General features: G+C 38.7%; 1 protein-coding gene across 2 annotated transcripts; it reads left to right on the top strand.

Annotated features, from left to right (window-relative positions):
• Nucleotides 1-8,246: 8,246 nt before the first annotated feature.
• On the top strand, nt 8,247-24,837 carry ampd3b (adenosine monophosphate deaminase 3b). Of its 2 annotated transcripts, XM_041218872.1 has the most exons (16): nt 8,247-8,361; nt 9,176-9,298; nt 15,842-16,064; nt 16,517-16,697; nt 18,115-18,280; nt 18,400-18,616; nt 19,012-19,141; nt 19,297-19,491; nt 19,736-19,867; nt 20,293-20,456; nt 21,456-21,582; nt 21,942-22,105; nt 22,708-22,828; nt 23,198-23,371; nt 23,542-23,652; nt 23,819-24,837. In XM_041218872.1, exons 3-16 carry the CDS (start codon nt 15,844-15,846, stop codon nt 23,987-23,989), a joined length of 2,274 nt encoding a protein of 757 aa, XP_041074806.1. In that variant the 5' UTR covers nt 8,247-8,361; nt 9,176-9,298; nt 15,842-15,843; the 3' UTR covers nt 23,990-24,837. The 2 variants fall into 2 exon arrangements, with proteins under 2 accessions (XP_041074806.1, XP_041074805.1); XM_041218871.1 differs by lacking the exons at nt 8,247-8,361; nt 9,176-9,298 and adding an exon at nt 14,550-15,047.
• The last annotated feature ends 122 nt before the right edge of the window (nt 24,838-24,959 follow it).

Genomic DNA, 24,959 nt, shown 5'->3' with positions numbered 1-24,959 from the left:
TATAAAATCATGCAGTAGAAGCTGGTATAGTTTGATACAAGTGGCCAGTTTTTAGGCAGTTTCTTATCAAGGTGGGCTTGATTCCCAAATGCAAGTTTCTGCAGCACCCTTTTTAGCCTAAGAAAATGTTGTTAAATGTTGAAATAAGGTTTAATATGCTTGCTTTTTACTATAAACTATTTGTGCGTGTAAGACCATATACTTAACACTGCCTGTTATAATAATATACATGAAATTGTTTCTCATCAAGATAGGTTCACATTTAAAATAGTTAGTAATCGTGTTCTATAGGGAGTAAACTGTCTAGTTTGAGTTAAAAGATGATGCAACATAGAAATGTTGTTTGAAATATAAAATAAGAAGCTTAAAAAGTAATTAAGAAAAAGAATAGAAGACGGGTTTTAAGAAAGTAAAAACTTTAAAACTTGCTGTGAGCTTGTCTTGAAGTCGTGCCAGAAAGTAAAGGAATAGTTGGCACGAAGAGCGGAGTTCTCTTATCGAACAGAGTCAAGGTTAGAGAGTGTCTTCTCACCATAGAAAAATTGGAAAAAAACTTTGATTTTCGCTGGAAATTGGAAAGCTAAGTGCACAGCTAGAAAACTGGTTTTAGCTGTTTTTTGTGCAGCTGAAAAAAATAGGAGGTCGTCCGCAGTTCAGCTGAATTCGTGCTGTTAGGAAACTCATAGGACAGAGACATTACAATCTTACACTTAAAAAACAAATAGATTATCCATGAAGAGAAACTCTATATTGGGAAAAACATAAGATGGAAGTTCCCTATAATATCTGTTAAGCACACACCTGTAAAGAGAGAAGGAAAACTAATTTGAAGAATAGAATGGCATGAGGGAATATATTATTAGACATTAATACATATAATCAATATAATCATAACTAATAGTGTTGTATATATCTCAAACAACACTTATATATTCAACAATAACATTAGTGTTGTATATACTTTAAACAACACTTATATACTCAACATAACACTATAGTGTTGTATATATTTCAAACAACACTCATCTATTCAAAATAATATTATTTTCTTTGTTTCACCTAGCTTTTTAGATAGAGGAGGGGTCGAGAAATGAGCGGGTGAGATCATGATTGGATGTGTAGACCAGGTGTTATATTATATTTGATAAAAATGACTGAGTCTTGAGTGTCTTTCTTTTCGATTAAATAAAGGTTATATGGACTTACTTATAGCTCGTCCAGTGCTCGAACATAAACCACTAGGAGTTTATAACATCTGTCCTCCTAACGTCTCCCCGGAGTTAAGAGTGTGCGCAGAGTAAACAGAAAAGAAATAAGACCGAATAAAAAGAGTACGTGAAAATCTGCAAAACGCAGCAGACGTGACAAGAGTCACAATAAGCCCAACACTTAATATATTGAGTCAGTACAAGTTACACAGGATGGTTTTTCATAAAGTAGAGTGTATAGCCACTTTATTAGGCACACAAAAAATACCACGCACACACACTATATAAATATTTAGCAATAATTTCCTCAAAGCCTCCACTAGTGTTTTCTACTATTATAACAACCTTGACTTGCATAAAGAAGGAAAGACATTGAGTGAAATAGTGAGTGAGCTCACATCACTCAGTTTTCAAGGTGTGTTATCCGAAGCATAATCAACAAGTACAGAGAAACAGCATCTGTAATTGACAAACCCAAGACTGGAAGACCCAAAAAGCTGTCTAAGAAGGAAGAGCAATACTTGAAGATAATATCCTGAAGGAACAGAAAGACGACAAGCGTTGAATTGACAACAGAACTGGCAGAAGGCACAGGTGTCCTTGTCCATCCATCAACAGTCCAAAGCACCTTTGACTATTGTTCCATAGCCCAGTTTCAATGTTCTTGTGCATATTTTAGCCTTTAGTCTTGTTTCCCTTTCTTAAGAGGTATTCTTACTGCAACACATCCTTTAAGTCCTGATTTCAAGATTGACCCTCGTACTGTTGATTTGATGGACAACGACACCTGTGCCATGATTGATTTACTAGTGTCTGAAATATGTTGAGGTTCAACAGGTGTACTGCTAATTCTATATTTTTAACATTCAAACAAAAGCTTTTTTTTTCATTACAAGGTATTTGTCACATAAACCTTTAATATTTATTGCTCCCTGCTGCACATAATTCAACCAGTCAAAATAAAATATACATTATATTGTCAGCAGAAGCTTATTGGTTAAACAGTCCATAATCCTTTAGAACTCATCAGCAGAAGCTCTATTAATACCCTGAGCCACTACCAGTAAAACAAAGGAAACAAAATAATTACCTCCAAGGAACTACATTCCCTTAGCAGAAGGATACTAAAACTAAAATACATGGTAAATAAAACATAAAATAGAAATAAAAACACCTTTGATATCTTTATTAACATTTAACAGCACTAATACTCTCCACTAGGGTGTGCTGTAACTCATATTTGAAATTGTTTTTGTGGCAGGAAGTCAATCGATTAATGTTGATTTCAAAACAAGAAAAGCTGTCATTCCCTCAGTTTACAATTGATACCAATCAATGGTACTTAACTTCCACATTGAGGGTTTTAAAAACAGATTGGAAGATTCTTCTCATCCAGGGCATAAAGCTGTAAACTGGCTGAATTGCCATTGATTGGTATTCAATTGTAAACTGAGGGAAGGACGGCTTTTCTTTTTTTGAAATCAACAGGTTAGTTAAAGAATACTTGAATACCTACTGAAAAAGCAATTACGTGTACAAGTAAAGAATAATAGCACACCCCTACCCCCCACGTTGATAACTGCCAGACAATATGGACCAGTCAATAATTACAATAATTAGTCAACAGTCTCTGATTATTCCCTCTTCGGGTATTATTGCTGAATTAAACTCAAGAAACAGACATCGAAGAAGATTCATTGTCAACATATTTTATTTATGGAGTTGTATGCATTGTTTTGTTATGTGTGCTACACAATGCACGCATGATTACAGAAGGTTACTAGACTGTTGTAACTTGAATACCCGTGGCCTGTATTCAAATAAAAATAAGGTCATACATGCATAATACAATTCTTGTCAATTATCAAAATATTGGAATATTATTGTTTTTTGTTTCCATTATTATAATCTGATTTGATGACTTTTTAGTGTCTTATTTTTAAGAATCAGACAGTTTTTAGATTTAGATTTATATCCACATAACATTCATCTTAGTGAATAAGTATAATAACAATGTAATCACAGATACAGCACTAATGGAACTCAGAAGTGATGTCACGCTGTCTTGCTGGGATACATGCATTCCCTATTGTTTGGTGCACACCTTGTCTGTCAGTATTAGAGTTGGTGTGGCTGATGTTAGCCTCTAAGGAATAAAAAAAAAATCAAAAGGAAAATCCGGACAGGCAGTTACAGAAAGATATTAAATTATCTGTAATCCCCAGACAGAATCATAAGGCTGCCAAGTCAAATAATATAATCTCTCAATGAATACAAACAAGGCTTCAAAGAGAAATGTTATCTAAAACTGAACTCAGCCATCTTCTTATACAGTACTGCACACACACATCGAAACATTTACCATATGGAAAATGAAAGCTCGCTGTATTTCACCTGTAGTTTTACTGTTAATTTGTAAATAATGAATGCAATTTGCTGCTCACAGATCTGCAGCATAACCCTCTTCCACTGACTGTACCTCCAAGATTAAACTACAAGAAGCTGAAGTGTTTATTTGATCGACCTATACCCACGGAATCCCTGTGAAGATTAAGGTGATCCTGGGATAACCACACACAGTTTGGTTATGCAATCAAGGGGGTTTCAAAGTGCTGCGAAATGCCAGCTGTGGTGTATCCCAGTAGGGTATAGGTTAATTAAATCAAGGGACTGCCATTGAACCAACTTTGGCCACCCCTGATCTATACTGTGGTGAATCTTTTACTCTCTTAATCCTGATGGTGCTGTCTCATCATTACCCAATACAACTGAAATCTGTGCAATGAAGTCCCCATAAGATCAATAGTAGAGTGATGATGGTAAGATTCATCACTCAACCCTCACTTACTGCTGCAACTAAGTTGTTTTACGTTGGTTTTATACCATACATTGATTGTATTACCTTCAGAAAACTTGCATTTGCCCTTGTATATGTAACTAAATAGGGCTCAAGCAGTTAAAAATAACATAATTCTTCAAGTCTGCAGAATCTCAAATCCTTGCATTCAATGTTATTCTAAGTTAATGCCCTGACTACAGCTAAGTCAGCATTTTTTGAAATCATGTCACGGCTGTAATTCCTTGAGTCATTTTGATTTTGTGATGTTCCTAATGCACTGTGACCTACATCATTAAACACAAGCATGTTCACTTGTTATTTGCATCATGTCTATTGATGCTTTCTGTTGTATTGCCAGCATTAGAGCAGGGTTAATCCCTAAAGGTTTATAATTACAATACTTGTACAAAGTATTGGGGTTCTAGTCTTAGCTGTAGACGGAATGCTTGATCATTTTCAATCAAAGTGACATAAGTTTGGGTGCGACATCGTACTGTATTCTACCATCCGTTCTGGATAGCACTCAAGCAAGATAATGTCTGTCCATTTACATTGCAGGGATGGAATTCTACAAGTAATAATTAACAATCATCCCCTACTGGATTATATTTGTTCCTTTCTGATGGTGTTCAACCAGAATAATCTGAGGCAGCTCCAACAAAGAGCATCTCTTTCACCTTCCCCAGCAGACCCCATTGTGACCTCAAGGAGGAGATGATGGCTTTAGAGGGGGAGTTTGTGCTGGTCTAATATACATCTCATAATAATGTGTGCACCACCTTAGTATTCCAGATCCCTGCCCAATTCCATGCTATTTTCATTTGAATAAATTTCAATATAATTTAAATTGATTAATGATGGCAAAGTGCTTACGCCGCATTTTTAGTGGCCGCCAAAGTCCCATGCCAATTTTTGCCGCAAATGGGTGTTTTGCAGCCGCAAATCACTTTGCATGTATCCTTACATCAGCCCCAAAGTGTACAGCATATTCGTTTTTAGATATTCAAGAAGGTTATTACCTTATTATTCCAATGCTATCAAGAAAACCACATTCCTGAGCGTCAATAGAGCTTGCAGGTATAATTTATACCTCTCTGCAGCAGCATGTGCAGTGCAGTGGCTAGTGTGGTTCAAGATGATTGGAAGCTGGCATCCTGACAACTAAAACCTCCCTTGGGGAATGTAAACAAAATGGTTGAGTGAAAGAATGCTGCAATCTGTCAGCACTGATCTAAAACTGAACTGAAATTGACGAATACAAAAACTGCAGCTTCAAATTCATTTGACAAAAAGGTTTTACATGTTCACCCTCCTAGATTTACTATAAAGACATTAAATGTTAAAAATTATTCTGCATGTTGGTAGTTATATTAAAACAATTTATACTATGTATAGTGATTTATTTTGGTAACATCTTTTATAATTATTTTAAGGCTTTATTGTTCATCTCATAAGACCAATTGCAAACTATTAATACAATAAAAACTGAACTAATGGAACACATGAAAAGTGAAAAGCCATGATCAAGTAACATCGTGGCATTTGAGATTTTCTACAATGAGATGCTTCAGTGCTTTCACAGCTCAGATGAGAAACGGTCTAGCACACAAATAACCATAAGGGGGCAGCAGTATTCCATGCAAAACAGGCCTCTTGTAGAAGCTCTATTCTGAACAAGGAAGCAATGGTTATCACGTGCCTGGTGTGCTTGGAACAGTGTGGAATATGGCCAGGTGGGAATGGAAAGAGTGGCTGTCAAGTACCCCTGGTCATGCCCTATGAAATAACAAAGGAATGAATTGGTGTGGGTTGTGTAGGAAAGGAGAGGAATGTGCTTTGAGTAAAAAGTGAGGAAGTGTTGAACACCTGGATGGCTGTGCTAGTGCTGTGTGTGTTTAGGAGTGTTTTTGTTTAAACTGTTATGTTCCTGGGTGCATGTGTGTGTGTGGGTGATGGTCACACCCTATAAAAGAACAAAGGAATGAATGTTTGGTGTAGGTTGGAGAAGGAGTGTGCTGTGAGTAAAAATCAATTCACCTTGGAATTGAACGTTTACCAAGATAAAAGAATGGCAGTGTAATAAAGCATAGCGAAAGCATGGTAAAGCATAGGTAACTATCAAATCAAGGAGAGGGGGTGGAAGTAATAAAAAAAAAATAAAATAATAATAATAGATTGCAGCACTTTAATGCTCCTTTCTTGCGCATACTGATAGCGTTTATCAGTCTTGTCCACAACTTGAACATAAAATGCAAGATGTTTTCAGTCACTGCCTCCCCAGACAACATTTCCTGTTACGCTGTGGCAAGAGGAAGTATAGTGTAGAGTGACGGCTAGCACGCAAGTGCATTATAATTATTAATGTTACACTACAGTACAAATAGCAATCCTATTAGACAGATGACTGATAGCAACTATTACAATCATATTTGCACAGCAATTTATTTTTCAATTTGCTTGATGCATCCTGTAACAGCCCTACTTCCTTATTTAATTTTGGGAAAAATAATAACTAATTTTTAATTTTGTTTTAACAGGACAAGGAGCCATTGTTATGCTTAACCAATTAATTGTTGTTGATGCAGCTGGCAGCAAAATACTTCAGTGCACCAAAACCTGACTTACATTAGTCAAGAGTGTTGAAGTTAATAGAGTACTGCTACTTATGCATTGCAACTTTCATATTAAAACCAGTTTGAAATAGAAGCATCCATCAGTTATCTTACCATTTTCATATCTGTTTTCTCATTTAAAAAACTAAACCACACTCAGCTATATGGTCTTGTTGCTCATAAATTAACAGTATGTTTTGTGCTGCTAAAGCTACAGATGGTCTGAATATCCAGTGATATTTAGGTAACTGAAAAAAGAGTATTTCTTTCCACTTGTTTTTAAATGAAGTATTGAAAACTCGTTGCTATATTTTTGGGGGATCATTTGTATTTAACAGAAAGAAAGCATGCTCATGTCATGGTAACTAGTGCACAGAATGAAGATATTTGTTTTGTGGTTTCTTTTTTCTGTCACGTTTCAGTTCTCTGTGACCAGAACTGTCAGCACTTTCTATAGAAAGAAGTGACAGCGAGATGGTGCTAAGCTCTCAAACTAGGAATGCCTTGTATGGTAAAATATTAATCAGTACACAGATTTACTTTTACACTTGGTTGTATTTGCCTCACCACGCTTCTCTCTTTTTCATGGAATAAAACTGGATTCTGCTATTTACTGTTATGTCATGTTCCTCTTCGATGATTCTAACAATGTGACGCTTTGAAAAAAGATCTTGAAATTTCTGAAGAATGAAGGACTGATCACTTGGTATTGCTGTAGGGGGTTAGTAAGATATACAAACTCAAGAAGCAGATATTCTCTTTAAAGCTGATAGAATGCAATCTTGAGTTGTTTTTAGAGAAATGCTGAGTCTGAAACACAAGCAAGGCAGGGCTAGTGTAGTGTTCAAGATGAGAGCCAGGTGTTGTTGGCAGTGTATTCTGTACTTTCTCTTGTATGTGGACACTGTAAAATCCACAGTGCTTTATTACACCTTACCACAACTATATTTACCATGCATTTTCCATTGGTGTGCCACAGTATAATTCTCTCCTGACCAAGCTACTTTGAATATAAATTCTGAACTCTTCATAAATGCAACAGTTTACACAAGCAGCAGTTGCATCATTGTGTGATTTCATTTCATTCTGCAGTGTGGCGATCCGAGGCATATTTTAACAGCAGTACAAAACAAGTTATGGTACACTTGAGTGGTGTTCTAGAAGTCTTGCGGTACACTGAAAATACACACAGAGGTGTACCATGGCAGAAGGAAGGAAGACACACACGAGTTAGGACCCCTATGGGTTAAGACGGATACTCTGAGCTCTATGTTGAATACTGTAAGGTTTAAAAGCTGCTGGCTCAAGGTTACTTTGAAAGTATCAGGTGTAATTTGTTTTCTAGGCACTGCACAGTAGATGGCAACAGTTACTATTTGAGCATTTTTAGGGATTCTCTTCAGCACTAGGTATTCCCATTCTAAGTGCCCTCTTAATTATTAGCATTGTCTGGCTACTCAAAGTTAGAGGCTGCTGTTTATAGAGAAACAAAGTTCCCCTGCTGATTGAAATATTACCTTGGATACTGGGTGTGTCCTAAAGCAGAAGCCAGAAACAGGAACCTTTATACATTGTCCCAGCATAGCCACAGGCAGAACAGGGCTGAGGTACACCAGCAGCAGTGCTGCCTTTCATTTCAAACAAGAAGACTGAAGATAGGATTTAACTATTTCAACTTGTTCCAAAGGGGACCGATAATCAGGTAACCAGTCTTTCTGGTCTGGACACATTGTGCTTGCTTTATATCGTAGCAGCTGCAAAACGCTGGGACAACATTTCGTGCAAGGGCTGAATTGCATAACCTATAATAATGTGTGTGGTTGTGGAACTGGGGAAAACACCGTCTAACCTACCAGCAAGCGTAGGATTTCAAGTTACCAAGCTGGTTTCTCATTTACAGGTTGGAGGCAAATAATAGTTTAAATACCAATAAAAAATAATAATAACAACAACAAATGTCACAGCCGACCGTGACCATGACCTAGGGGGTGGCGCACAATTGGCCGAGCGCTGCCTGGGTAGGGAGGGCCTAAATCGAAAGGAGAATCCACAGCTCACCGTGCATCGGTGACCCCTGTGGCCGATAGGGCGCCAGTGGCTCTGCAGTGAAGCCTCTAGATCTGTGTTGTCCTCCGGCGCTATAGGTCTAGTGGCCTCGCTGAGGATCCGCAGTGCGAAAATTGACAGATTAGAAGGAGCACGTTTCGGAGGACGCATTCTCCAGCCTCCGTTCCCCAGTCAGGGGTCGGGGGGTTGCGAGCAGTGAGCCGAGGATACAGATAATTGAGCACACCAAATTGGGGAGAAAAAAAAACTGCTAAATTTAAAAAAACTAACAAAAAAAAACAAAAACAAGAAAACTGTTCTTTGGTTGCGTTTTGTGATTTTACAACTGTTAAAAGTTCCCTGAAAGTTTGTGGGTTGAAGCTGGCTGCTGTTTGTTTACAAGTGGTGGTGACATTCAATACAGATAGGTCCTCTGTCTCAATAATGATGCTGCATGTTTCTAAAAACAGAGGCTCAAGAAAGAGAACTCTAGGATCTGATGGCCAACATATGCTGCTGGTGCTGATTGACAAAGCAGCAGTATATTATCAGGAGTGAAGTTCAAACTCAGAAGGCACTGCTGATTGCAGAAGGTAAGGTAATGCTGCCAGTTATGTTTAATTGGTGTAACTTACAAATAAGAGAACAGAACTTCAATATGAACATACACTAACATTGTATATAGTCCGCAAATACTGGGATGAATATTTTCTGGACTGGTAATCAAAAAAAGAAAAAGCAAAAGTCAAGCTGGCAATATAAAAAATAAATAAAAAGATAAGGAGCAGGTCATTTCTATATGGCAACTAGAGCACACAAATAACTTGTTTATGGGAATACAATGTGATTCAGCATTTACATAAAAATAAATCTTTCTACACTGGTCGTATCCATGTCTATCACACTATACTGGGTGAACACAAGAACTGCCTTAAAACTATTTAAGGTTCAAACAATTTATGGCATCTTATTTCCAGAAATAAAAGAAATGAAAAATAAAACAAACACTTAATTCCGTGTGAAGTGCTAAACTAAGCTTTGGGTGAATTCTCCTAACCTAAACTATCACATTGGGCAGCTAAGCTGTTTACCAGTCACAAAACCCTTTTTCAGGTTACAACAAGCACAGACAAAAACGATTTACACACTACCTTTTGACTTTTCAGTCAAATTTGTCACTTGTTTAAGTATTAATAGCACTCCAAGTTTATCTTGTGATGCATTGAAATAGATCAAGATTAACTGCTGAACCATATTGTTGACACTGTTAACTGGCCTGACACTCCTATAAACAGAGCAGAGCACAGTGTACTCAAAACCATAACAACCTGTCAGCTTGCTCAATATTAACAGTGGGAGCAGACTCTAAATCACATGAGCAACAATGTTTGTAACGCACTAACAACATAGCTATGGTAACATGGCAATGGTTTTTGATTGCAATTGATCAAAATAGAGGTGCAGCACCATAATAATAATGGCCTTCAACAGGCCGTCTGGCTAAAACGTTGCTTTGTTCTTTTTAAATAATAAAGAACAAAGAATGGAAATTTGATCTACGATCTGTTTTTATGGTGCTGCACCTCTATTTTCATCACTTGGGATCAATGTTGGGATATTTGGGAAACTGATCCCGGAGGTAGCACCCAGTAATGGCTGAGGTAGATTTAGATTCAAATTACACTTAATTGTAGAAGTAGAGAACAAAAGTAGAGCTAGAGTGCGATTGGCCTTGCGAATGTTAGCTTTGTGACAAAAGATTCTACAACGATAAGGGTAGTGCATGCATGTGTACAATAATTATCTGTTATTAAATTGGTTAAGGCAACATTTAATTGTACCAATTTTCATATTTAGCCAGGATGTGAGCAAAATAGTCAGGGAGCATGTTCCGTGAAATAAAGTCCTGAAAAATAAATAAAGTTACTAGTCTTGATATCTTAAGAGTACCCCAAAGAATAATAATAATAAAAAAACTTGTTAGCAGTTGCCTAGTATTTTAACTAATAAATTAATCAGTTTGCTCTAAATGCGTTTCAGTTTTCATCCAGTGTCAACTCTGCTCTGTTCAAGGGATACCAACATGAATATACAAACTCTACATGTGTGGTGGGAGCACACACATCATCCAGCATAAACCGCGGAAGCAGTACAGAAATGAACTTGAACAGTATAGTCTAGATCCTTCATCCCCATATACTTGATGCTTGTGTGGGGTTGAGTTTTCTCTTGCTAAAACTAACGTTCTGTTTGCATGAACATTCTGCCACAACTGCATTTATCTTCTACCATTATGGCTACAGTAGCTCAAGTTCAAGTGCCAGCTGCAAAAGTGGCAAGGTATGACACCAGTTACTCGCTTTGCATCATCTGCCAAACAGAGACAGGTGAGGCACTTGTGGAGAAACCCATGGAGGTGCCCATGAAAGTACTGAACTTCCTCAGAGAGCATGCTCACTATGGCGATAAAAACTATCCTGAGATAAGCAGATTGCTTGGTGGTGTAACTTGCCAGGATCTTGAATCGAGATCAGCCACATGGCACATAAAGTGCTGTCAAAACACAGTCCATGCAGGAATGTGCAGTAGAGCCAAAGAACAATATAAATGATGCCTTGGAGCACAGTAACCGCTCAATGAAATTAGCTGGTGGACTAGTAGGTATCGCCCTGAATGCAAATGCTTGCACCAACTTCTTCCTCATCTTGCCAGAACTAGCGAGGCTTGCAGGTGAAGCTCAAAAGATGGCTGGCATATCGTCGGATACACTATTACATAACCATGCACTCTCAACTTCAGTGCTCACACGGCAAGAGAAGAACACTGAAGCCCTCACTGCCACTCTGAGGAGCTTTACCAATCCATTCACCGAGGAATATGGTGAGCTCTTCAACTTGGTGATAAAGGCAGTCATGCCTGAGAAGGTCAAGAAAGATATGTGTGGACAAAGGACAATTGGCAGTAAGCTTCTTGACGAATTTGTCTTGAACCGCATCGAGTCAGGGAAGACCAACCTGTGGGCTCCAATGAAAAAATAAGTCAACTACAGACCTGGAAAACCACAGGGAAGCAAATGGGAGTGAACACCAGAGACAAGATGGTTGAGTTGAAAGAAGACAGAAACCTTTTTTGCTCGCATGCTGTTTGTGTCAAAGTCTCTTGTGGTGTCCACGAGCTCCCACTTGTGCCAAGGTCGATGTTTGAAGCTGATGGAGCAATGCTACACTGCCAAGTGAAGAGTAGTCTGATGGCCATCCTTGAGAAGCTGCCCAAAGGGGAAGACACAGTGCCTGATACAAATGAGTATGCAGAAGGACAAGGCAGAAGCAGCAATGACGCACAAAAGACATGGCAGACTTGGTGGTGGCAAGCCTGCTGAAGTGAAGGTGGCACTTGTGGATGCAATGGCAGCAGTCCAGTCATTGGAAAAGTCAGACTGCATAAATAACTGCAGCCAACTGGCTGATCACTTCACCAACCATATACTAGAGAGATACAGCAATGTGGATGAAGTGCGCCTCATATTTAATGTTACGATATGCCTATGTCATTGAAGACAGCCACCTGTGACAGGAAGCCAGCCAGTAATATTCTATCACATAACGGATACAACAAACATAGCAAAGGTACCTATAAAACAACTCCTGTCAGATGTGAAGACGAAGATGGAACTCACCTGCTACATGGCTGAGAAGATGCTGGAGAAGGCACATGCAAATGAGAAGCAAATGAAATTGATTAAGAAGAAGCCGATACAAAGCTGCTGCTGCTGCATGCTGCTGATGCAACACCTGTGGGGCTTCCAGCGTCAGCATTCACTCACCAGGTACCGACGTCTTTGTGCTCTCCATTCGACGGTATCCAGAATTATGCAATGACACCAACTTTGTAACCGGAACTGGTCAGAGGTGCCTCGTCATCCCACTGAGACCCAGGATTCCATGCCATCAGTGGTGCCGACAATACAGACAGTTTTGCTGGAAAGGGAAAACTTGCTTTCTGGAAGGGTTTCCAAGATGCCAGAGATGACAGCATAACTGGACTTGCAAGCCTGGGCACAACCCCAGGCATTTATCTGTAAGGTGTACCTACCTCAAACTTAGATCTCAAAGGTGGAGAAACTGAGGTGTTGGCTGATCACACAGAAGCAGGCACAATCGGAAAGGCTACCACTTACACAAGATGCACTACATCAAGCAATTCTACAGGCTCACTACCAGGTCAGCAACTGGAACAATGACACCACTGCAAACCCTGAGATCCCATAACCACAAGAATGTGGCTGGAAATTTAGAAGGGGGAAGAGTGGGTTCCAGTTCTATGACCTTGCAACTTCCAGCACCAAAGTCTGTACTCTGTGGCTGCACCAGGACAAGATGCCAGACAGCAAGGTACACCTGTCGGAAAGCAAGGTTCAGCTGCACTGACATCTGTGGCTGTTCTGACATGGGGGAAGCTGGGGGCAACATGGAATAAGCAAACCCAGTGCAGGAGGAGGAGGAGGAGGAGGAGGGAGAAGATCATGACATGTTCCTGTGAACTATCTGGTGTATTTCCAAATGTGGACATTGCTTGTGTGGTGGCAGTACACTCTTAAATATTAAGCCTGCAGTAAAAGTACATTTCCCTATAACACTGTAACACCTATCAACAAAGATTTAGATGCAGACTGGTCTATAAATGTCAGCATTTAAAGTAATCAATACACAAAGTGTTTATATGATGTGTGATAGCAGTAGTTAGAATAATTTCTTGTCAGACTGTTAACATATCATAAGAACTCGACCATTGTTTTACATGAAAGTGACAATTTTGATTTTCATAAAATCATGTTATGAAGGCATAGCCAATGTCTGTGGGCACTCTGATTGCTGTATCTTCATTTTGCATATATATTGACATATTTAAGGTATAAATGGTCCACTTTATACACTTACAACTGTGTTTATCTCTTTGACCAAAATGGCTTCAGACCGATATTTTGGATTTACTTCTCAATAATTTACAGCCAGCACCGGAACAGATTCCCAGACTGCCAACAAGTTTTTTTTTTTTTAATTGCTATTTTGGGTCCCCTTAAGTCATCCAAATAGGTGGCTTGCTTTCATCACAAAATTCCCACAGGATATACCATGCTCCCTTACTAAAATAGTCAATGTGCGATATTAGCTACATGGAATGGTGTTTAATTAGGAAAATAGATAGATTGAAGTGACTTCCTAAGATGGTTGCTGCCATCTATGCATCTTGTCTGCCCATATTGTTTACAAGTGACAATGTAGCTCTGGACTTAGACTGTCACAAGACAGGGGCTATCTAATGTATGTTACTAGAAACCAGTTATATGATTTGAGCATGAACTTCTAAATGGCTTAATGGCTATTTAAATCCAGTATACAGGGTGCGGGCTGAGGTAGACTCAAATTACTCTTAATTGTAGAAGTAGAGTACATACAGCACCCTACTTTATTAATGGCATATATGCAGCTAGGGTGAATGTTAGTTTTGTGGCAAAACATTCCACAATGACAAGGGTAATTATCTGTTACTAAATTAGTTAAGGCAAGATGTTCCAGAGGATCTTCAATGAACATTTAATTGTACCAATTTTCATATTTAGCTAAAGTTGAAGCGCATAGTATCAGATATCAGTGTATGACTCTGACAATATGTTTATGTGAACATGACTGTCAAACCAGTTTAGGCAGCATGCGACCACATTAAGTGTGTCAGTCTGAGCATATGGGTGGCAACATACAGCGCAAGCATGAGGGCGTTGCATTCAAAAAATGCTATATATGTCAATGCAGCAAAACATATTGTATGTGTGTTGGTGTATGGGATCAAAATGGCTGGACTTGGCACGGGTATTTGTCTGTTTTCTCATGGGTTTACTTCTGTTTTGGTGGAAAGTGGATTCATTTCAGTATAAACCGTGGGATTTCAGATTTCCTGTACTTAACATTTCATTTTTCTGTGTTGTTAATAGCATAGCATGTTGTCACTCGCACTAACTGCTTCTGAGGTATTTTAGAGGATCTCAGATTATTACAGATACAGACTTGAATTTAGTGAACTTCCTTTAAAGATTCTATGATGCCTTCTAGTCAGATTGGCTGAAACATGTTCATCAGCAGTGGCCTTCCTGTTACCTTGATTAAATGACTTGCTGCTTATGCAGTCAGGCATATTTGGGGAGCTGTCTTTTGCTAGATGAAACATGTTTTGAAACAAGGAACCAGGCACTTTTGTGAACTTGTTTTATGTCCTTTAAAGAAGAAAGAAAACTGAACTGTTCCACTCTTATAAAACAGGATCATTCCTTACAATAAAAACATAAGAGTAAGTATAACATTTTATGTTGCTTGGCTAGTTAAACATGGGATTCAAAATGTTCATAGAGAAATAGATAAAGCTTGTGGAAGTATTCAGGTATGCGCGTTTGCTTTCACCTATTGCTTTCTGACTGGCTTCCTGGATACAGGTGTGGCCATAAATATTGCATTATTATAAAGTTCAATCATTCTTAACTGTGATTGCCGAACTGTTACGATTTTTTTTTTCAAAGATATATGCAGTATATACATGGATACAATTCAATGTACAGTGGTGCCCAAAAGGACTGGCAACCTCAATAATTTCATTGATTGCTGATTTTGAATAAATGAGGTGGAAACTGTAGGGTTCTTGGTTTCCAGTTCTGAATCCAATCGAACATTGTGCAATTTAACATCTACAGGGTGTTAACATATGTGAAGCCAGAACTTATCATTGCCCAGATGTATTCTAGGTTCCTCTCAGCCTGCCACAGTGGATATAGTAGAGGCAGTTGTAAGGACAAACATAAATTACACAACAGGAGGTTCCTGTTCAAGGACATGGTGTTTCTACGATTTTCTGGGTATTGCATGTTCTTACATGTCCTCAAAGATACACTGTGAAATTTAACTGTGATAAATCAACATCTGCCTTCTGTACAAGCCACAGGCCAGTAAAACTGCACCACCTGTTGTACTTGACAGTATTTTCATGAAATTACATGAATTTTGATGAAAGGTGCTGTATCCATGTTATTCCATTGCAGAGATGCCCAGAATTTTGATGAAAGGTGCTGTTTCCATGTTGTTCCATTGCAGAGATGTCCAGACAGTTTCCAAAGGTCTCGCTCAGCGAGGTGGACGAGAAGGTGCGTCTGATAGCTGAAAGGATGTACTCCTCAGCCCTGCGAGAGAAGGAGATCGTGGATAACCTGGCCATATTCAATGTGGCTGAAGACTGTCCCATCAGGCAGATAGAGGCCAAGGAGAGGCAGCTGCAGAAGGAGCTGGCTGAGCAGCACTCAGAGGAGACAGCCAAGAGGTGAGCGTGATTCTGTGTGTCTCACTAACCTCGGGTTAAATTAAAGAGACAGCATGTAAGACCCCGGAGCAAATATTGAGGTGGAAATTAGAGAAGGCATCATGACAAGAATGAGGACCATCTGACAAACAAGTCCTAAATGACATTGTGCCAAGATCACCTATTAGGTACACTGCCATAATCGAACATAAAAAAATAATCAGCAAGGTATTCATTCTAGGCATCTTGAATACATACTAGTTTCTTGATTCAAGGTTTGCCCTGTTTAAATTTCAAATGTAAACCTTTTGGCATACTGTAAGCGTTTTTCAATATATTTTCAAGAGTGTCTATTGAATTTCCTTTTTTTTCCCTTCAAGTAAAATAGAACGTTGCAGAGAATGTTGTGTTTTTGTTTTGGCTGTTTTTGAACACGCTGATTAGGATTGACATTATGTTTTGATTTTTTTTAGGAAGAAGAGCTTCAAGATGATTCGCTCCCATTCCATCTCCCTCCAGATCCCAGTTAACCCAGACTGGGCTCTGTCAATCATCTCGCCCCTTCTGGCTCCCTCTGCTTCCTCCGTGACCTCCATGACGGACAGCGTTCCCGAGTTTCAGAGGGTCACCATCAGTGGAGATTACTGCGCTGGGGTAACAGAATCTAGCTTTGTTTTGTTACATTTTGTAACACATTTGGCCACTTCCACCAGCAGACACATATTCAAAAGAACTGGTGGAGCAGCACTCATAATCTTTGTAAATATCTCAAAATACTGGTAGTAATATATCAGCAGATCTTGGTGTCTCTCTGGTGGTCTTTGCTCTAACATGTCAGAGCTTGCAGAATGTTTTGATTAGACGTGTTATTAGAAGTGCTAATTTGTGACTCAGTTAGCACATTTTGATGCCTGCCCGTATGTTTAGCTAATGATATTATAAGTTGTATTTTTAATTGCGTAGTTGATACACTGTGAAGTTTTTTCCTCAGTGATATCGTACTGTTTTTGTTTTTCCATGACACAAATTCCTTTCTCATGAAGTCCGAAACCACAATTGATAGTTTAATCTTCTCCATTAGATGGCACTATTTGCACAGTTTTGTGATGCCTGGAATTTAGGGCTCATTCAGGCAAATTGAGATCATATAAGGAGCGTTACAGACAATGATATATTCAGAAGAAGAAACGGTTCATCTTTATTAAATAGTTTTACAGTTACAAATCTGTTAACATCAATTATACAAGAGATAAACAGTTGCATCAGTTCTCTTTTGCTAATATTGTAACTTGATTATAGATTGGAAAATTGGCTATAGAACATCAGGGATTGGATGTGGAAGTCTTGGACTGGGATACCACAGAGTATGAGCAGTAAAACAGTATTGATGTGCAAAAGCTGACTGATGTGTGGGATTACCGAAGGATAATTCTGTGTGTCAGTTTGACCCAAAATTTACACATCTGACATGATTGCATAGACAGAAAGTCACCCCATATACTAGATGCCACAACTACTTACATCTAAACTGTAGTTCCATGCCTGTTTATACTAATTGCACTGGTTTCCTCAACAAGCATGCGGCATATTAATAAAAAATTCTACAGTAGGTATCTCAGAGAGGCTCACCTGCTAAAGACACAACTGCATGGTGTCTAGAGGGAGTCGTGCAGTTAGGCTGTACCGAGTTGCCTGGGTTAGCGAATAAAAATGCCCAAGGATTGTTTCACCTCATTGCGTTACTATGGCCCCTGCTTGCATGCTGCCTAGTGAGCTGAAGCAGACACCTGCAAGGCTGGCCCTTGTCCCCTAGGGGATATTAGATCCCAAACCTCTGTTGTTAAACTCCTGGGTGTAAAAGAGGCAGTTGGTTTGCCGTTGTGATCAGGACACTGAGCTGGTGTGGGGATTTGCTGCAGTGACGGGAACATAAATGGATGTACTAAATTGAGCAAAAAAACGGTGGTAATACAACTGGACGGCTGTCTTAGGTATTGTTCATATTGTATTCTAAAAGAAAAAAAGCATGCAATGTACATGAAGTTGAGTAGTACCTCCTCTTTTTGTATAGATCACAGTGGAGGACTATGAGGTAGCTGCCAAAACACTTCTGAAAGCTTTATTCCTTCGGGAAAAGTATGCAAAACTGGCATACCATCGCTTCCCTAGAACTACAGCCCAGTTTCTGTGTGGTGCTGAAAACAAGAAGTGGAGTGTCGAAGATGAGGTGCTCCCAGGTAATACCCTATTAAAAAAAAAATAATAATTTCTGAATGGAATTTGGCACAGCGTCGTTAACAGTGGTTTTCAACTGCATAACAAACATGGGCTAACTGATATTTGGCACATTCCCCAGAGTTTCATCCCTGCCCAAGAGATGGGGTGGATCCTTACAACATGGACGCACCGGAAAACCTGAATTACCAGCTGAAGATGAGCGATGGCATCATCTATGTGTATGACAATGAAAAAATGATGAAGAGCAATGAGCCCAGGAGCCTCCCTTACCCAGACCTGGAAACCTTTGCCATAGACCTCAGTCACATTCTTGCATTGCTTGCTGATGGGCCTACGTAAGTGTCCACCACTGAAAACAATAAGCCGATTAAATTGTTTTATTACTGTGACTTTTTTTCCCCTCTGGGAAATTATTGGTACATTATGTAAATGGTGCATATATGGAACACTTTAATATATGTGTATTTATTTATTCTATCTGGTGCTGTGTTGGCTCCATTAGCTTTACAGAGAACCAAACCCTAAAAGCACACTAATAGATAACACAATTCTTGTGTAAAATGCTGTAACTGCAGTTGCTTAGATTTGCTTTCTAATCACAGTGCCAATGAATGTCAAACACCTCCAAGGCGGAAGGTACATCTTCATTTTTAGGACACCCCAAATAATAGTAACAGATCTCCATTTTATTTCCAGTCCCAGTTCATTTTTGTTTATCTTTTCTTACCAGGAAGACATACTGCCATCGTCGACTCAACTTTCTGGAATCAAAGTTCTATTTGCATGACATGCTGAACGAAATGGCGGAGCTGAAAGAACTGAAGGGTGTTCCCCATAGGGACTTCTACAATGTTCGGAAGGTACGCAATTCCATGACGGAAGACAGCCTAGCGCTTTATTTAGCATCTTTGAGCACTGCTAGTGGTGCAAAAATCAGTGTGTAAATAAAAGCTCAGCTGGCTTCGTCAGCACATCCCTCTGCTTTGTATAACAGCCACCCTCTTTTAACCTTCAGGTGGATACCCACATCCATGCTGCTGCATGCATGAATCAGAAGCACTTGCTGAACTTTATTCAGACCACCCTCAAGGAGGAAGCAGACAGGATTGTCCAAGAGAAGGCAGGAAAGAAGATGACCTTGAAGCAGGTGTTTGACAGCCTTCACATGGACCCCTACAATTTGACAGTGGATTCGCTGGATGTCCATGCAGTAAGAGTCCTTTTATATGGCACAGCTAAAACTATATACCTACAGAATGTAGGAAACTGTAAATCAGATTTGCTGAACTGCAGTATGGGAGAATGCTGTAACCAGCCATCAATGATAAATGTATCATGTTTGTGGGAAACATCTGTTACAACCAAATCTGAATTAAAACCAATTTACTTTAATGACTGTACTTCAATGACGGTACAGATACACTTCTGTTTAACGTGGCCGTCTTCTTTTGCAGGGGAGACAAACATTTCATCGATTTGATAAATTCAATTCCAAATACAACCCAGTGGGTGCTAGTGAACTCAGGGACCTGTACTTGAAAACTGATAACTACATGGATGGGGAATATTTTGCACGTCTTGTCAAGGTATGAAAATTATTATTTTTATTTTTTTTAAAGATTTCTGTATATACACCCTCCTGCTGTCTGGGGATAAACTGGAGAGACAGCAAAAATAACTTCCCCTCCAAAGAAATGATGCAAACATGAGGGATTAATTAGCATACTTGTTTCTCAGTTTGCATAAATCCAAAATCCACTAAATACTGTCACACTAGTAGACTATTTCAGGGGTTAATTTGATCCACCACACCCTGTCAGTATAACCCATTTAGCACTTCAAGGGGTAATCCCTGGTTAACCACTGATTGATGGTTTATCCATCCATTGCTGCAAAATGGTCTCAGACCTACATAAGCTGTGTAGCTTTGTCTCTACAGATTGTATTTAAAATCAGAGAACTGTATCAATGACATCAAGTTGTAACTGAGCGGGAATGTTACTTGTATTAGGAAGTGTCTAAAGGTTTGGAGGAGAGCAAGTACCAGTATGCAGAGCCTCGTCTATCCATCTATGGGAGATCCCCTAGTGAATGGAACAATCTGGCCAAATGGTTCAGCAAGCACAAAGTATACTCACCAAACGTGCGCTGGATCATCCAAGTCCCCCGGATCTAGTAAGTTCAACGAACTGTAAACACACTCAAGGATTCATTCATTATTGAATTATTTGGATTTTCTAGAGACATACAGTATACGAGTCATGCTATGGTCACACCAAGGCCTATGACTTTCTTGTTAATTTAATGACTTATATTTGAGCATCAAAAGAAACGTATCACTTATATTTGGATAAAAAGCACTAGATGTGATCTAAAAATGACAAACTCTGTTTTAGAGCAGGTGTAGTGACTTTTGAACAATGACATCACGAAGACGCTGCAAAACTATCTGTCGATCTTGGGCAGGTGTTGTACCTCTTGGTCTCCCAGTTCATGGCCTGTCATTGACAGAGTGCGTCTGGTTATACCTTCTCACCGGGATTGAAATTGCTGGCTGTGAGCACGCAAGACGGCGAGCCACAGTACCCTGCCCAAGTCCAGCCTCCACCATGCCTTGAAGGCACTGCTGTCTTGACAGTCGTGGCATTTTGTATTTTTTCATCAATGTCCACCATTTATATTCCTTTTTAAAAAAAAAAAAAAAAAAAAGAAAGTGTTATAATAGTGATAAGTTTCTTTTGATACTTGGTATATATTAGGAATAAAACAATAATGACATGGTTTCTGTGGTCAAATGCATACTTGTATTGTTAATTTTAAAGAGCTTGTTATGGCACTATTTAGATCAACTTTCTTGTATAATCCTTCATTATTCTGTGGTATGTCAAGAGTCTCATGCAAATCAGATTTGTGTTTATTATATAAATGGTTAACATTACATTTGTGAGCAGTATTCATCATATATGTGTTTTTTCCCTAGTTGTGGGTGTTTTACATTTGCAAGTTGCATTTGGATGGATGTATATTCCAAATGCAGAAGTGCTGCCCAAAGTTAAACTGTTTATTGTTTTTTTCCCCCCAGTTAGTCTAAGGCCACTGACCACTAGATGATGTCTACACAGTTTTACTTGGACTGGCATGTAATTTATGAAAAACTTTGCTATTTCTTTTCAGCGACATTTTTAAATCAAAGAAAATTGTGCCAAACTTTGCTAAAATTCTGGAAAATGTGTTCCTTCCTCTGTTTGAGGTTACAGTTAATCCACAGAATAACAAGGAGCTACATCTGTTCTTGAAATATGTGAGTAATGATTACACACCCTCTTGTTGCTTTAGTACTTTTGAAAACGTTCTCTACACTGCATGTGTTTTACTTTATTCCACCTTCAAATGACTGTCCCTTTTAGTCCTAATTTATTTTTGTTGAGCTGAAGAAGGAACTCATGTATACTTTATTGAGTATACTTGAACAGGACAACTTTTTTTTTTTTTTTTTTTAATATATGTATATATTTATAGACTACCTCAGAATGGGACCAGGAGGTTCCAACGTGATTTCTAATTTCATATGTTAACATACGGCGCTAAGATAAGGGTTAAAATAATTTCTTGTTGCATACTTTACAATTCAAACCCTGCCTCTGTGTTGTTTGTGTACAGGTGACCGGTTTTGACAGTGTGGATGATGAGTCCAAACACAGTGACCACATATTCTCCTACAAGAGCCCCAAACCAGAAGAGTGGGTCACAGACCAGAACCCACCCTACAGCTACTACCTGTTTTATATGTACGCAAATATCATGGTGCTCAACAACCTGCGCAAGTAAGTCATTAGTCCTGCAGCTGTGCATCTGGCACCACTGAATTTGAACGCGGCACAACTTGTAGGCATTGATTTAAGCCACAGAGCCATTTCATTTGCATTGAAGAAGATAAATGAGAAGGTTGGGATGTCAATCCAGACTTCCTCTTTTGAACAGCATTGTAAATATACCTATACTGTTGCTAGCAGATGCAGACACTAGTCTGCTAGAATATAGTAAACCACAGATATACAGTATATAAAAAGCTATAGGATTTGTAAATCTATAGAATACAAAGTCTTACATTTTATACGCATTCTTCCAGTAGCATTTGCTCTTCAGCTATAATGCATCTTGCAATACTGACTGTCCCATCACTAACAGTTTAGTGGATTATTAAATGATGTAAATGACATTTCAGGCCTACCACTTCTAATCATATTTCAAAATCAGTTCTGTTACAATTTATTCCATTACAAATACAGTATTTTACAAACAGGTTGTTCAATAGAATACTCCTGGCCTGACCGCACTTAAATTGCTCACGATCCAACAGTACAAGTCTGTGATGTGTTGCTTTATTGGGTCACTTCCACTGACTGACTGGCACACTTTTTTAAAGGGAGCGAGGACTGAGCACCTTCCTGTTCCGGCCTCACTGCGGGGAAGCTGGCTCCATCACTCACCTTGTCTCAGCCTTCCTTACAGCGGACAACATCTCCCATGGACTCAACCTCAAGAAGGTACCCTGCCTGCTTATTCTGTAAAAGACTAATGAACGTTAGAACTTAATGTCTATATACAAATAATTTACATACATACATAAACAACCTGAGCATCTGGTAGTCCATTAACCAGACATCAACTAACTACCTTGACCCAATAAAATATGCATGTTTTTTTTTGCATGTTGAACAGTTGTCCAAATGTTTTTTTTTAAATCAGTAAACAGACCACTCATGCCCCCCCCCCCCCCCCCCCCCGCGATTACTTGACGATGTACTGTACTTGTGTCAACAGGTTATTTTGGGATAGCACCCCAGGTTACAAATTAATATCATCTTCTCCTAAAGACTGCTTGAGTACTGTTTAATTGCATTTTATTCATTCAGAGTCCAGTCCTTCAATACCTGTACTATCTTGCTCAAATTCCCATCGCCATGTCACCGCTGAGCAACAACAGCCTCTTTCTGGAGTATTCCAAGAACCCGCTGCGTGAATTCTTCCACAAAGGACTGTGTGTTTCCCTTTCCACCGACGACCCCATGCAGTTCCATTACACCAAGGTAAGAATGAATCACCTACTGCATTACTGGGTGGGGGTGCAGTGTCTGTCTCACTATTAGGCTGTGACCATACGAAGTGTAAACATGGGTAAAAACCTACAGTAAGACCCTGAGCCACAGCCATGTACTGTAATACACTGTACAGCTAACAACCTGTTTCTGCAATGTAGGAAGCACTGATGGAAGAATACGCTATCGCAGCTCAACTGTGGAAGCTCAGTACCTGTGATGTTTGTGAAATTGCAAGAAACAGTGTTCTGCAGAGTGGATTGTCTCACCAGGTAAAAACAAAAAAAAAACCCCAACATCTAACGTGATTTAAACCTAATAAACAGGTCACTTTTATTTTGACTTAACACTGTATGCAATATTTGTAGAGTGGTAGATAACTCTCTGAGAACAATAGTATGGAATCCTTAAGAAAAATCTTATCTTTCACTTTTCCAGGAAAAGCAACATTTCTTAGGACCTAACTACTTGAAGGATGGCCCTGAAGGGAATGACATTCGAAGGACAAATGTTGCCCAGATCCGTATGGCATACCGATATGAAACCTTGTGCAATGAGTTGAGTTTCTTGGTGGATGCTACAAAATCAAATGTAATTGCTGAAGAGTAACAGCACAACACAAATGACAGGAGCTTTAAAAATAATATTGTTGATTTATGCAAAACTATAATTGGCTAAGGGGATCAAGTTAAATTTGAAAATACATTTGATAGAATATCAAATGGGTTTCAATTATTATTCGCATTTGTGCAGATTCTTTTATTTACTTACTGGTCTATGGGTCAATTTACTGCATGGATTTAAAAGGGAATAAACTAATTTGCTTATTCTAGAAAATGCCCAATATGCTACAAAAAACAAACAAACAAATAAATAAAACATGTCACCTAAGGCAACTTAACAAAAGCTTAAAGAAAATGCATGACTACAGAGACACTCTGCTTTAAAATCCAATCAGATTTTGAGGGTCACAAATCTGAACGTCACCTTTGATAGAGAACAAAGGCAGAGCCTCTGGATCTAAAAAACTTAGTAAAATGAGGGGACAAAGTGAGGGCACACATGCAAAATTTGCTTCTGATTACGAATGGGCATTCACTATTAAATACTTCTCATTTATATAATATTTTACATGTTTTTGTTATACTGCTTAATAAGCCCTGGTTAAAAAAAAAAAAAAAAAAATGCACAATGTATTTTTTTGATAAAACTGTTACAGGTTAAAGCTATGGTTTAGTTTGAAATGGTTTATTTTTCAGAGATAGATAGATATTATGCATAGAGGAATGATTACAATAAATTACTACTAACAGGATGTTTACTGACAACATGAATTTCTTAATGCAACATGATACTAGAAATACAGGTCTAATAACAACACATTGCCATGCTCATGACTGCCTGTATTCTTGCTGTACAGTATTTTTGTTAACTTAAATAAACAATGCTTTTCTTAAGTGTATCTGCAATGGCTGTTTGTTTAAATGGATCAACACAAAACATGAAACCAAACTTTTTATTGTCCCACAGTATGAATTTTTTTTGCATTCAGTATTTAATGCTAAATAACTATTTTAAA

This window comes from Polyodon spathula, chromosome 19 (assembly GCF_017654505.1).
Source record: "Polyodon spathula isolate WHYD16114869_AA chromosome 19, ASM1765450v1, whole genome shotgun sequence".
NCBI classification, from domain to species: Eukaryota; Metazoa; Chordata; class Actinopteri; order Acipenseriformes; family Polyodontidae; genus Polyodon; species Polyodon spathula.
The sequence above is the reverse complement of the archived record's forward strand: the minus strand, read 5'-3'. Positions and strand labels throughout refer to the sequence as shown.